The sequence below is a fragment of the Bubalus bubalis genome, chromosome 7 (assembly GCF_019923935.1).
Source record: "Bubalus bubalis isolate 160015118507 breed Murrah chromosome 7, NDDB_SH_1, whole genome shotgun sequence".
In the NCBI taxonomy this organism is placed as follows: Eukaryota; Metazoa; Chordata; class Mammalia; order Artiodactyla; family Bovidae; genus Bubalus; species Bubalus bubalis.
Window position 1 is genome coordinate 109,212,570 of NC_059163.1, and position 15,296 is coordinate 109,227,865.

Below are 15,296 nucleotides of genomic sequence, written 5' to 3' on the forward strand. Positions count from 1 at the left end.
TTCTTTTAAAAGTGTCTATGTACATTCATCAATACTTTGTAATATTTTGAGGCACTGTATTATATCTGTGAAAGCATGTGACACTTTAAATGAATATGTTGGCTGGAAATAACCCTTTTCCCCCATCTTTTACTATTTCTCTAAATTCATATATGCCCTTTAATTCCTTGACAAAATATATAACTTTAATCTGATTGATATGAACGTAATAAAAGTTATATTCCAAAGAAAAATAAAAAAGAGAAAATAACAAAATAGTGTTAACAAATACCTAATAAAATAAATGGCAACAAGAGGACAGAAGCATTACAAAAAATAGCTTTCTTCCTGGCTCATTTGAGGAGAAATACATGCACAAATGAAGAGGCATTGACTGATTGTGATAATCAACAGTGAAGAATTTTGTTACTTAAGTTCTATTTATTCTGTTGATTTGCAAATGCTAATCATCTTTTGCATTATTGGTTTATAATGGCATCCATATTTTTATGTTGTAAAAATCTATAAAAAGAACTGAATATGAAAAAGGATGATTGTCTAATGTCTTGTTCTACATTTAGTAATTAAAATAACTGAGAAGAAAGTATATTCTTTTTTAAAAGGGTCATCTTAAACAAATTACTTAACCTATGTGTGACTTGGTTTCCTCAGATGAAACCTTGGGGTAATAACACAAAACATTGCTGAGAGGATTCAATGAATTAATATCTGTAAAGTTTTAAATAGTACATGACACTCATTATGAACTATATGTGTGTTGTTGTTCAGTTGCTAAGTCATGTCTGACTCTTTGCAACCTCATGGACTGCCATGCACGAGGCTTCCCTGTCCTTCACTCTCTCCCAGAGTTTGCCCAAACTCAAGTCCACTGAATCGATGATGCTATCCAACCATCCCTTCCTCTGTTATCCCCTTCTCCTTTTGCCTTCAATCTTTCCCAGCATCAAGGTCTTTTCCAGTGAGTTGGCTCTTCACATCAGACGGCCAAACTACTAGAGCTTCAGCTTCAGCATCAGTCCTCCCAATGAAGATTCAAGGTTAATTTCCTTTAGGATTGACTGGCTGGATCTCCTTGCAAGCCAAGAGACTCTCAAGAGTATTCTCCAGCACCATAATTTGAAAGCATCAATTCTTTGGTGCTTGGCCTTCTTTATGGTCCAACTCTTACATCCAAACATGACTACCAGGAAAACCATAGGTTGACTATATATGGACCTTTGTTAGCAAAGCAATGTCACAGCTTTCTTCCAAGGAGAAATTGTGTTTTAATTTCATGGATGCAATCACCTTCCACAGTGATTTTGGAGCCCAAGAAAAGAAAATTTGTCATTGTTTCCCCATCTTTTTGCCATGAAGTGATGGGACCAGATGCCATGATCTTAGTTTTTTGAATGCTGAGTTTTAAGCCAGCTTTTTCACTCTCTTCTTTCAAGTTTCTCTTCCCTTTCTGTCATTAGAGTGTTTTTAGAGTTGGATCATCTCAATATCTGAGTTTGTTGATAATTTGCCCAGCAATCTTGATTCCAGCTTGTGATTCATCCAGACCAACATTTTGCATAATGTACTCTGCATAGAAGTTAAATAAGCAGAGTGACAATATAAAAGACTTGACATACTCCTTTCCCAATTTTGAACCAGTCTGTTGTTTCTAGTAGAGTTCTGTTACTTCTTGACCTGCACAGAGGTTTCTCAGGAAACAGGTAAGGTGGTCTGGTAATTCCGTCTCTTTGAGAATTTTCCACAGTTTGTTGTGATCCACACAGTCAAAGGTTTTAGCATAGTAAATGAAGCAGAAGTAGATGTTTTTCTGGAATTTCCTTCATTTCTGTATGATCCAACGAATGTTTGATCTCTGTTCTTCTGCCTTTTCTAAACTCTGCTTGTACATATGGAAGCTCTCAGTCACGTACTGCTAAAGACTAGTTTGAAGGATTTTGAGCATTACATTGCTAGTATGTGAAATGAGCAGAATTGTATGGTAGTTTAACATTCTTTCTGCTATTGAATACACAAGTATATTATTTTTTAAAATGTATTTATAAATTCAACAAATAATATTCCAGTGCCTACAATGTATAAAATTTTGTGCTAAGCCCAGGGGACTAAAAAACAAACAAAAATATTGATAAAAATTACCTGTCCTCAAAAAACACCTGTCTTCAGTGTCTCGTGAGAGCACAGAATACAAGCAATTATATTTCTGTCTAGTAAGCACCAAAATAGAGGTGTTTATATATTATAGGAGTGCATGAGAGTGAATTGGTCTCCAAGAACCTTGATTTTACCAACAACTGTGGGGATCCTTTAATTCAAAGATTTGAAAATATCTGTGAATATTTATCCTAGATTCCTCTAAATAACAAAGTAGGCTGCTTCACATTTTACAAGATACTACCCTAGACTTTCACTTCTTAAAATGTCTCTTTGAAGTTTGTGCTGCCAATGTTTGTTTTACAGAGAACTATGGCTTAGAAATACAGTCTTGCTTTATCCCAGACCTGTGAGCCAGGTTTTCAAACTCCTACTTCAGAATTCTTTCTTTTCAATCATTGATAAAATTACTGTTCAAAGTCCATGTGGCATCTTCAAACATTAATTATTCAAATATTTACTGTGCTAATACTGAAAGATTAACAGTGGCTATGCATTAATCAACTCTAACTATTTTCAATTTGACAGTGTCAGACAACTATAATAGTGGGTCCTACTTTCTAAATTAAAAATAATTTACTTTACTTCAAAAATAAATAAAATTAATCAATTCTCCAGTATCTCTGAGTACCTACTATTTATTATCATCTTAAGTATTATAGAAGATTAAAAAAGATTTTGTTATAAAAGAAATTCAAATCTAGTAGACAGAAAGATAATTCTCCTTTAGGAATTAAGCAGACAATAACATATTATGAATAGGTAATTTTGAGGAAATATATAAAATCATAAATTCCATAAAATACTACTTTTTGTTATAGATCTCCTCTCCTATCTTCACGACCAATTTCTTCCCACAGAGATATCAAATCAAATGTTTTACTTCTTTGTATCCAGAATTAATCTACCTGTTTTACACTTAAATATTGAATGCTTAAAAAGATACTTAAAATCTTACAAAACAAATGCTATTGTCCTTATTTTGTAAATGAGATACATGATTCCAATAAAGTTAATAATGTTTCCTACATGGTCCTGCTATTAAGTAGAGACATTAGATTTCAAAGCTTTTGATTTTTTTCTACTAATGTATCTCCCTTGAGAGGCAAAAATTAGGAAATTAATATTGCTTAATATAATCTTTATGGTGTTATTAAATAATTTATATTATATGCATTACATAATAAATTTAATTGAAATATTTCATTTATTGGAAAACAGAATTTTTCCATGGGATGATGTTAGCTGCTGCTAACCTGCTAAGTCACTTCAGTCGTGTCCGACTCTGTGCAGCCCCATAGACGGCAGCCCACCAGGCTCCCCCGTCCTTGGGATTCTCCAGGCAAGAACACTGGAGTGGGTTGCCATTCCCTTCTCCAATGCATGAAAGTGCAAAGTGAAAGTGAAGTCGCTCAGTCGTGTCCGACTCTTCACAACCCCATGGACTGCCGCCCACCAGGTTCCTCCATCCATGGGATTTTCCAGGCGAAAGTACTGGAGTGGGGTGCCATCACCTTCTCCTATGATGTTAGCAGGGGCAGTTAAAGTTAGCACCATCCTTTTGGATCTGTGCATGAGAGCTACTTTCACTACAATGGTAATGCAACTGCAGTCTCTTAGTGATCGGATAAATTGTATTTATATCACACTATAAAGACTACAGTGGTACTGTACTGCACGGCACTGATGAACTGAAATACTTCAGTCATCTTATCAGGCTGTCCCAACTCATCTGAAAAACAGCATCTGCATGTTCACTGTACAAAGAATGATTGTCAGATTAGATGCAAAATGTTACAATAGGATTTTTTGACTAGTCTGCACAAGAGACCAGATATTATGATTCAATAAGGAGCAGAAAGTAAAAATAACAACAATCAATAAAGGTAAGCAGTTTCTCCAGGGATTTTTTATTTATTTGATATTAAAATCCACTGGTTCTTAAGTAAAACATGAAGTTTGAAAACAATCGCCTTTCTTGAATCTTTTTTTTTAATTCAATAAACGAGTAACTGATGAGACCACATTTTCCAAGAATGTGAATAGATTATATGAAACAGAGAAGGATCCTCTTACAAGCTCCCGACAGTAAACACACTCCTGTCACCAGGGTGAGAGGTGGAGGGGTGAGCCAGAACAATTGGTGGAAGAGTTTTAAGCAGATTGCACTTGGCTGTCAGGCCTAGAAATGGGCACAGGAGTGGTCTCTTCTGGGGACTCTTTCTGGCTCACTCTCTTGCAGTTTCCTTACTGACAGTGGATAAGTATCTTCTGCTTCTATCTCCTGGGTCTTCTTGTCCCTCCAGATAGTTTACAAAAACTACCCTCTCCCTGACCAGCTCTGAAAGTTCAAGATGTTCCTGCTTTTGCAGCTGGCCAAACCAGCTTCACTCTCCAGGTTTTCTCAGCAAGTTTGAGTCTAGTATATGCTCTGCTTCCGATTTCTGAGGCATAAATCCAGCATCTGACTTTAGTGCTTCTAACTGCAGGAAACAGCTTGAAACTCGGTCTGAGTGATTCTCTTTAAGATTTTTCACTAGCCTTGAGAAAGTGAAGAAACTAGAAAGTTACTTCTCCCAACTCCAATCCTCCTCCAAAAGCTGTGGAGGAGACTCAAATTTAGGCCACAGTTCTCTCCACAGAAGTCTTTCCACTCATCTCCTCTGACAGCCCTCTCTACCCTTGAGTTAACCAAACTCACAAAATAGGTACTGTTTCTTTCGGAAATCTGTATGGGAAGAGGCTTGTTTAATATTCATAAGAGTATCCTCATACTTACCATATTTATGAATCAGGTTTTTTTTAATGAAATTATGTTCATTAGAAGTCACAATTTATTAAAAGACATCCCACCAACTGGAAGAAAGATTTGCAATGCTCACAGCTACTCAAGTTTGGAAACCTGAATATATACAGAACTTCTCCAAGTAAATATAAAAGAAACACAAATTTCTCAGTAAAGAAATGGACAAAAGATATGGATAGGCAGTTTATGGAACAGGAAACATAAACATCCAATAAACACAAAGACACTCAACATCACTAGAAAGAAGTCAATATAAATCAAAACCACAATGAGATGCAAGTTTACACGTATAAGATTGGCGAAAGTATAAAACTTGACAAGGCTAAAAGTGGACAAAGGTGTAGACAATGAGGACCACTGGAAAATGGTTTAGTACTGTCTGTTGAAGGGGAAAATGTATGTCTCCCACAACTCTGTCATCCTTTCCAGAGAAACCTTACACCAGAAGCCCATAAATGTTCATAGCAGGGCAGTTTGTGAACCAAACATTGCAAGCCATGTACCTATTCATTCACAGTAAATTGGATAAATAAATTTTGATACATTTATATAATAGAATATTATACTGCAAAAAATAACTAAACTAGAACTATAAGATAAACATTTACCAGCACACTACTGTGTGATAGTTGTGCCTCCTTTCTCACTACAGCTCATGGGGCATCAGAAGGAGCTAACTCTCCTTGACTGGTCCCAGGACAAGAACTAGGACCTCTGTGGGAATGATCTTGGGAGGACAGCTTATTGTGTCCTTGGCCATCCTTGCTGTTTAGGAAACTCTTCTTCATTTATTGCCTAAGTCTATCTCCCAAGATAAACCCATGCACCTATGGATACCTTATCTTTGACAAAGGAGACAAGGATATACAATGGAGAAAAGACAATCTCTTTAACAAGTGGTGCTGGGAAAACTGCTCAACCACTTGTAAAAGAATGAAACTAGAACACTTTTAACACGATACACAAAAATAAACTCAAAATGGATTAAAGATCTAAACATAAGACCAGAAACTATAAAATTCTTAGAGGAGAACATAGGTAAAACACTCTCCGACATACATCATAGCAGGATCCTCTATGACCCACCTCCCAGAATATTGGAAATAAAAGCAAAAACAAAAAACAAATGGGATCTAATTAAAATTAAAAGTTTCTGCACAACAAAAGAAACTATAAGCAAGGTGAAAAGACAGCCTTCAGAATGGGAGAAAATAATAGCAAATGAAGCAACTGACAAACAACTAATCTCAAAAATATAAAAGCAACTCCTGCAGCTCAATAAACGACCAGAAAAATAAACAACCCAATTAAAAAATGGGCCAAAGAACTAAATAGACATTTCTCCAAAGAAGACATACAGATGGCTAACAAACACATGAAAAGATGCTCAACATCACACATTATCAGATCAGATCAGATCAGTCGCTCAGTCGTGTCCGACTCTTTGCGACCCCAGGAATCGCAGCACGCCAGGCCTCCTTGTCCATCACCCACTCCCGGAGTTCACTCAGACTCACGTCCATCGAGTCAGTGATGCCATCCAGCCATCTCATGCTCTGTCATCCCCTTCTCCTCTTGCCCCCAATCCTTCCCAGCATCAGAGTCTTTTCCAATGAGTCAACTCTTTGCATGAGGTGGCCAAAGTACTGGAGTTTCAGCTTTAGCATCATTCCTTCCAAAGAAATCCCAGGGCTGATCTCCTTCAGAATGCACTGGTTGGATCTCCTTGCAGTCCAAGGGACTCTCAAGAGTCTTCTCCAACACCACAGTTCAAAAGCATCAATTTTTCAGCACTCAGCCTTCTTCACAGTCCAACTCTCACATCCATACATGACCACAGGAAAAACCATAGCCTTGACTAGATGGACCTTTGTTGGCAAAGTAATGTCTCTGCTTTTGAATATGCTATCTAGGTTGGTCATAACTTTCCTTCCAAGGAGTAAGCATCTTTTAATTTCATAGCAGCAATCACCATCTGCAGTGATTTTGGAGCCCAGAAAAATAAAGTCTGACACTGTTTCCCCATCTATTTCCCATGAAGTGATGGGACCGGATGCCATGATCTTCATTTTCTGAATGTTGAGCTTTAAGCCAACTTTTTCACTCTCCACTTTCACTTTCATCAAGAGGCTTTTGAGTTCCTCTTCACTTTCTGCCATAAGGGTGGTGTCATCTGCATATCTGAGGTGATTGATATTTCTCCCGGCAATCTTGATTCCAGCTTGTGTTTCTTCCAGTCCAGTGTTTCTCATGATGCACTCTGCATATAAGTTAAATAAACAGGGTGACAATATACAGCCTTGACGAGCTCCTTTTCCTATTTGGAATCAGTCTGTTGTTCCATGTCCAGTTCTAACTGTTGCTTCCTGACCTGCACACAAATTTCTCAAGAGGCAGATAAGGTGGTCTGGTATTCCCATCTCTTTCAGAATTTTCCACAGTTTATTGTGATCCACACAGTCAAAGGCTTTGGCATAGTCGATAAAGCAGAAATAGATGTTTTTCTGGAACTCTCTTGCTTTTTCCATGATCCAGCAGATGTTGGCAATTTGATCTCTGGTTCCTCTGCCTTTCTAAAACCAGCTTGAACATCAGGAAGTTCATGGTTCACATATTGCTGAAGCCTGGCTTGGAGAATTTTGAGCATTACTTTACTAGCGTGTGAGATGAGTGCAATTGTGCGGTAGTTTGAGCATTCTTTGGCACTGCCTTTCTTTGGGATTGGAATGAAAACTGACCTTTTCCAGTCCCATGGCCACCACTGAGTTTTCCAAATTTGCTTGCATATTGTCAGAGAAATGCAAATCGAAACCACATTGAGGTACCATTTCATGCCAGTCAGAATGGCTGAGATCCAAAAGTCTACAAGCAATAAATGCTGGAGAGGGTGTGGAGAAAAGGGAACCCTCTTACATTGTTGGGGGGAATGCAAACTAGTATAGCCACTATGGAGAACAGTGTGGAGATTCCTTGAAAAACTGGAAATAGAACTGCCATACAACCCAGCAATCCCACTGCTGGGCATACACACTGAGGAAACCAGAATTGAAAGAGATATGTGTATCCCAATGTTCATCGCAGCACTGTTTATAAGAGCCAGGACACAGAAGCAACCTAGATGTCCATCAGCAGATGAATGGATAAGAAAGCTGTGGTACATATACACAATGGAGTATTACTCAGCCATTAAAAAGAATACATTTGAGTCAGTTCTAATGAGGTGGATGAAACTGGAGCCTATTATACAGAGTGAAGTAAGCCAGAAAGAAAAACACCAATACAGTATACTAATGCATATATATGGAATTTAGAATGATGGTAATGACAACCCTGTATGCGAGACAGCAAAAGAGACACAGATGTAAAGAACAGTCTTTTGGACTCTGTGGGAGAGGGAGTGGGGGGATGATTTGGGAGAATGGCATTAAAACATGTATAATATCATATAAGAAATGAATCGCCAGTCCAGGTTTGATGCAGGATACAGGAAGCTTGGGGCTGGTGCGCTGGGATGACCCAGAGGGATGGTATGGGGAGGGAGGTGGGAGGGGGGTTCAGGATGGGGAACACGTGTACACCCATGGCGGATGCATGTTGATGTATGGCAAAATCAATACAATATTACAAAGTAAAAAAGAATAATAATAATAATTTTAAAAAAAGTAAAAAAAAAAAAAAAAGATAAATCTGATTGTGTCACTTCGGCGTTACTTAGAAGCATTTTTTTTCTCCCGTTTATTTCTACCAGTTTTTTTAAATTTTTCTCTGATTCTAGCCATCACAGGGTATTTGAACAAGCCCTTATCCTGCTGGTAAGTTCCACCTTTGCTTTGTCACTTAGTTAACTCTTATCCTCCATATCTTAGCTCAGGTGTCACTTCCTCAGCGAATTTTTCCCTGACTTTTTGACCACATTAAAGCCTCTTAGTATAAAGTCTTGTAACATGATATATCTCTATATTATAACCATTTTTACTTCCACCGTCTCCCACTGTTTCAATTAATCAACTAATGCATGTCTTCTTGACTATATCTAAGTTTAATGAGAGGTTTTCAACTAAAAAATCTCCAGCCCTGAGTACAATACCAAGAACAAAACAGATACTCAAGAACTATCTATTTTTATGGATTAAATTAATAAATACATGTCCACTTGAAAGGATGAGTGAATATGTTCCCCTGAAATTTGAAAAGGAAAGTTGGAAATTAGGTGATAATAGAATCATTTGTGTGTTTCCAGTACAACTAGAGTTTGTTCAACAACTTTAGAAGACATTAGGGAGTGCTTAAACTTTTCCAAATTTAATATATATACAGTATGAATTTATTATAAAACCAGATAAAAAGAGCTGATAGAACTTTAAATTTATATGGTTAAGGATTATCTAAGAATAAAATAGGTTAGTTTTACCTATTATTTAAAAATATACTAAGTAATAGCATCCATGATCTCTTAGAATCATTTCAACAAACCATCCTGAGGTCAACAACATGAACTGCTACATGGAGGCCTTGAAACTTGGACTGAATGACAAAATGTCTAAGGAATGCTTTATTTCTAAAAAATGAAACACTAGATCACATCTCTTAGGAAGTTTAGATCTCTCTCTGTAAAGTAAAATAAAATCAGAAGTGGACAAAGAAATAATAGACTAACTTCTCACTCCCGTTTTCACCTCCATATTTCTATATTTAAATTTCCCATAAAATCCCTTCATTGCAGATATTGAGCCATGGTATGTATAAATAGATTGTGTGTATCTCAACAAACATTTCTAAAAAGAAGCACTAAAAAGAAATCCATTACCAATCATGGAAGCTGTATTCTTTCATTTTCTACAGATTCTGAATTTAATGTGCATTTCATGAGGTGCTCTTTGCTCATATCTGTGGTTTGATAAATATTTAGATTTGAGTAACATGCTAAATATGATTGGTTATATGGATATATGTATATTTATTCATTTATTTATTGGTACTGATGGGTCTTTATTGCTGCACAGGAGCTTTCTCTAGTTGCAGTGAGTCGTGGCTACTCTTTTTTGCTGTCTGTGGGCTTCTCGTTGTGGTGACTTTTGTTGCCCAGCACAGCTTCTAGTTGCATGGGCTTCAGAAGTTGAAGCTCAAGGGCTCTAGAGCGTGGGCTGAGTAGTTTTGGCACATGAGATTAGCTGCCCCACAGCATGTAGGATCTTCCCAGACCAGGGATCAAACCTGGGTCTCCTGTATTGCTAGGAACACTGGACCACTGGACCACCAAGGAAGCCCTGGACATATATTTTAATATTAGGATATTATTCATTCATAAAGTTTCATACTCAAAGCTTGATCACAAAATTCTCTAGTTATGGTCAAATACTTGAAAATTTTTTAATTTCATTAAATCATAGAGATATTTCTATTTTTCTAGCAAATTTATCCTTCCAATGGTATTCCAAGCTACCTATTAGACTAGACTGAAAAGTAAAATCCACATCTTTGTTTTCTGAACTAAGATTAAACTTTAGATATATAAATGAAAGACAAGCTCTCTTTCCCACTACTGTGCTCAGAATGTAGCTTTCCTTACTAAAAGATTTAGGTATTTCTGATCACCTGCTATACAGAAAAATTTATACTTCATCCCTAATAGGAATTAAAATTTTCTATTTTTTCTTATTGAATATGTCTCAAACTGATAAATATATGATAATATTTAAAAATAAGTAGTCAAATATAGAGTACTTATTGAGTACCCAAATAGGACTAAAAGTTGGTAAGTTAAGTGTTTCAGTCATAAAATGTTTCTTACACTTTAAAATGATACATCAATGCAACTGTATAATCAAGACCAATATTCTGGGTTTACTTTCATAAATTTGTACATATATGTCAATAAATTTGACTTTAAACAATCATATGGCTGAGAAAAACCTACTCCTTACACTAGAGGAAAAGTATCCATTGCCTTCATACTGTAATTCACCTTTTCAAGTTAATGTTTTATCTCTTCACCTAGATTTTAATAGCCTTGAAAATATATTCTTACATATTATTTTATATGTACAATCTTATGTATTCTAAAGTCCATATACTGAGATTATTGCAGTTCTTCCTAGGAAGAGATTTCCTGAGTTCTAAACTACATGCTTTCTGTGAGTCCTATCCTATGTCTCAAAGACTCAACAGTTTATACATTCATCATGTGAAGTGTGTAAAGTTAGAGATAAAATTTTACTTAAAGAAACAATTCCATCCTGAATTTAAAGGGAATATTAAGTATCCAAAGAAAATGTCTCAACATACCACATTCAAATACCTTAATATTATATTGGTGTGTTATTATTTTTCCCAATGGAAAATCCAAAATACAGAAATCAAATATTACCCAGGATTTGGTAATTCTGTTTATAAAAAAATGATATGTTTATGTATTTAATATATTTGTTGTAAAAATTACAAATTTTTTATATTCTTGACTTCATATTGTGTCCTAGACATTGCACTGCAAGATACAGTAAATCCAACATTAAAAAGAAACAAACTATGGTTAAGAAAGTACCAAAAATTAGTTCAAAATCTGACTTCCTAACCATCAAGGTATACTGCCTTTCAATAGCACAACTGGAACAAATAATTTGAAATAAAATTAGTCATACATCATTTAAAACAAGAAATTAAGATATACATAACTCTATGCGGATGACACCACCCTTATGGCAGAAAGTGAAGAGGAACTCAAAAGCCTCTTGATGAAAGTGAAAGAGGAGAGTGAAAAAGTTGGCTTAAAGTTCAATATTTAGAAAACTAAGATCATGGCATCTGGTCCCATCACTTCATGGGGAATAGATGGGAAACAGTGGAAACAGTGTCAGACTTTATTTTTTTGGGCTGCAAAATCACTGCAGATGGTGACTGCAGCCATGAAATTAAAAGACGCTTACTCCTTGGAAGGACAGATATGACCAACCTAGATAGCATATTCAGAAGCAGAGACATTACTTTGCCAACAAAGGTCCGTCTAGTCAAGGCTATGGTTTTTCCAGTGGTCATGTATGGATGTGAGAGTTGGACTGTGAAGAAAGCTGAGTGCTAAAGAATTGATGCTTTTGAACTGTGGTGTTGGAGAAGACTCTTGAGAATCCCTTGGACTGCAAGGAGATTCAACCAGTCCATCCTAAAGGAGATCAGTCCTGAGTGCTCATTGGAAGGACTGATGTTGAAGCTGAAACTCCAATACTTTGGTCACCTGATGTGAAGAGCTGACTCATCTGAGAAGACCTTGATGCTGGGAAAGATTGAGGGTAGAAGGACAAAAGTACGACAGAGGATGAGATGATTGGATGGCATCACCGACTCAATGGACATGGGTTTGGGTAGACTCCAGCAGTTTGTGATGGATAGGGAGGCCTGGCATGCTGCAGTTTATGGGGTCACAAAGAGTCGGACACAACTAAGCGACTGAACTGAACTGAATAGAAGAAAACACTAGGTACTTCAGGGTAACTCATTCTGTAGCCAGCAAGCCTTGGCAACACCATACATTCCTTAGTCTCCAACCTAAGACTTTAAAGCAAGCATGACAACACTTTCACTAGAAAATCAGTTGGTTGTCCCTTTTAATTTACTTAATACATAACTAGAAATAAACCTAGTTTATTAGATACTTCAATTTCATGTATCTTATATTTACTACTATCAGTTTAATTCTTTTGGCCATTATAAGAAAAAATATTATTTATTCAATAAAAGATTAAATTTAAGTGATGCTTGATCTGTTTAAATGGAAAAATATGCAAACTTTAACCAGTGTAAAGTTAAAAATAACTTAAATTACTTATAAAGTACAAACCTTTTAAGCCCAAGAAATTTATATTTGAAAATTTTCATATTTTGCGCCATTGAAGCTTACAACTATAAAATAAGGATTCCAAGAATAGTACATACATAATCATAGTATTAAGAAAATAAAGCCTTCAGTCTACTTACTCACATCACTGAGATAAGATATCAAAATGAAACCTGAATGGTATATAGTTCAAACACACAACCTCAGAAGACAGAAGTTATTCATTGAGGCATTACAGGATAAATCATTTTTTTAAAAATATGCACAATTTATTTCTGTTCTCTCAATATACTAGTATCAATATATTCATTATAAATCACAATTTCTGAGTGATCTAACTTTGATCAGTTATCTAATTATCTATTAAAGTTTACAAAACTTGAAAAACCAAATGAACAACTTACTGTTTTGAAGGTTCACGAAATTTGAGTTCTTCTCTCTTCTTCATCTCCACGGTGGGTTCCATAGGAGTGAGAACTACAGCAGCACATGAAACCACAGAATGGTATGAATCCTCCCGGCAAACTGTTTTATCAGAAATAATAATTATAAATGTCATAATTATTTCCTAACTATTCTCTTTTTAAATTTCAATCAAATGAGATAATTCAACTAAAATATTATCATTAAATTATCTTTAATTATCACTTTCTAGTCTGTCTTTCCACTGACCTTAGTACTTTTTCTTTTCTTTCTTTAAGCCACACAGTGGAAAATGTGTTGCCTTTCCATTTACGATTCTTCCACTTAAAAAAGCTTTTCATTGAAGAATAAGAAGTACACAAATTAAACACAGTTAATCTCCACAAGTGAGTGAGTGAGTGAGTGAAAGTCTGTTACTCATGTCCAACTCTTAGCGACCCCATAGACTATCCAGTCCATGGAATTCCCCAGGTCAGAATACTGGAGTGGATAGCCTTTTCCTTCTCCAGGGAATCTTCCCAACCCAGGAATCAAACCCAGGTCTCCCGCATTGCAGCTGGATTCTTTATGAGCTGAGCCACAAGGGAGGCCCAATCTCCACAAATCACTACACAAATAAGAGATGCTAATCATGACCAGCGACACACATACTGCTTCTTTCAAAGCTGTCATGGATATGCAGGCTGATACTCTGTTTAAGCACAGACGTCTAAGTGTATAGGTGCATTGCTTCCTTCCGTCCCAGTAATAAACACATGTGACATTTTATTTAAAAAAATGGATAATCAAAGGAAGTCATTTGTCAACAGAAATGAAAGTGCAGCAAAGAAATAAAAACTGATAGCAGTGGAAATGATATTTGTGTTGATTATAAATGCATGACCAATAATCACTGATCTCAGCACTCATTTCAAGAACCATGACTGGGACAATGATGTAGAATGAAGCAAATACTAAAGATGCCAGTACACATTAGTGAAAGAGAGGACAAAAATACAATAGGAGCATGCAAGTCAGCCAAATAGTGTAGGGCCATGATCTCAAAGAAAAGAGATGTAACAAATAATCCCAATGTTCTTCAATTTTACCCTGAAAGTATCTGGTAAATTATTAATTTGCTTAGCACTAGAGTCTACGATATAATATAGATGACCACTAAAAGCAGAGCTGAATCTGAAGCACTCTTGTGGCACTCAAGAGCCAAAGATTTCTGCCCAGTATGTGTCAAAGAGGAGGAGCCCAGGTTTCCTCATCATCTCTCCAATACCATCAAATTAACTTTTTAACTTAATTTTCTCTACTTATGCTTGGCATGAACTTTGAGTCTGAAACAAATAAATTCATCACAGCTGGGAGAATAAAACCCTGTTATATTTTAAATTTTCACCAGTGCCTTAAACACTGCTAGTGATGAAACAGACTGAGGATGAAAATTACTGATTCATTCCTCTGAGATAACATTCACTTATTCAACAAATACTTAGTAAAATAACTTGTATATTCCAAGAAATATGCTTAATGGTAGTATTCTGTGGGGAAGAAAAAAATGTTCGCTCTTCTCCCAAGTATTAAAAAAGTCTTAATTTCTTCTAGAGATATTTCTCAAGTATTAGGGCAATAAACTTCTGACCAGATAAAAACATTTACCTAGATCTCTAGGAGAGAATACCAAGAAATGCGAATACCAGACCACCTGACCTGCCTTTGAGAAATCTGTATGCAGGTCAAGAAGCAACAGTTAGAACTGGATATGAAATAACAGACCAGTTCCAAATTGGGAAAGGAGTATGTCAAGGCTGTATATTGTCAGCCTGATTATTTAACTTACGTGCAGAGTATATCAAGAGAAATGCTGGACTGGATGAAGCACAAGCTGGAATCAAGATTGCCGGAAGAAATATTAATAACATCAGATATGCAGATGAGAGTACCCTTATGGCAGAAAGCAAAGATGAACTAAAGAGCCTCTTGATCAAAGTGAAAGAGGAGAGTGAAAAGGTTGGCTTGAAACTCAACATTCAGAAAACTAAGATCAAGGCATCCGGTCCCATCACTTCATGGCAAACAGATGGGAAAACAGAGGAAACA

The 15,296-nt window shown here is 36.2% G+C and overlaps 1 protein-coding gene across 25 annotated transcripts in view; it reads right to left on the reverse strand.

The window, feature by feature from the left end:
• The window catches only part of CCSER1 (coiled-coil serine rich protein 1), a 1,462,911-nt gene that overhangs the window by 1,108,578 nt on the left and 339,037 nt on the right, over positions 1-15,296 (reverse strand). For all 25 annotated transcript variants that reach the window (XM_025290710.2, XM_025290711.2, XM_044946320.1 and 22 more), the window contains exon 5: positions 13,190-13,310. In XM_025290710.2, the coding sequence (XP_025146495.2) occupies positions 13,190-13,310 (121 nt within the window). The remainder of the gene's footprint in view (positions 1-13,189; positions 13,311-15,296) is intronic.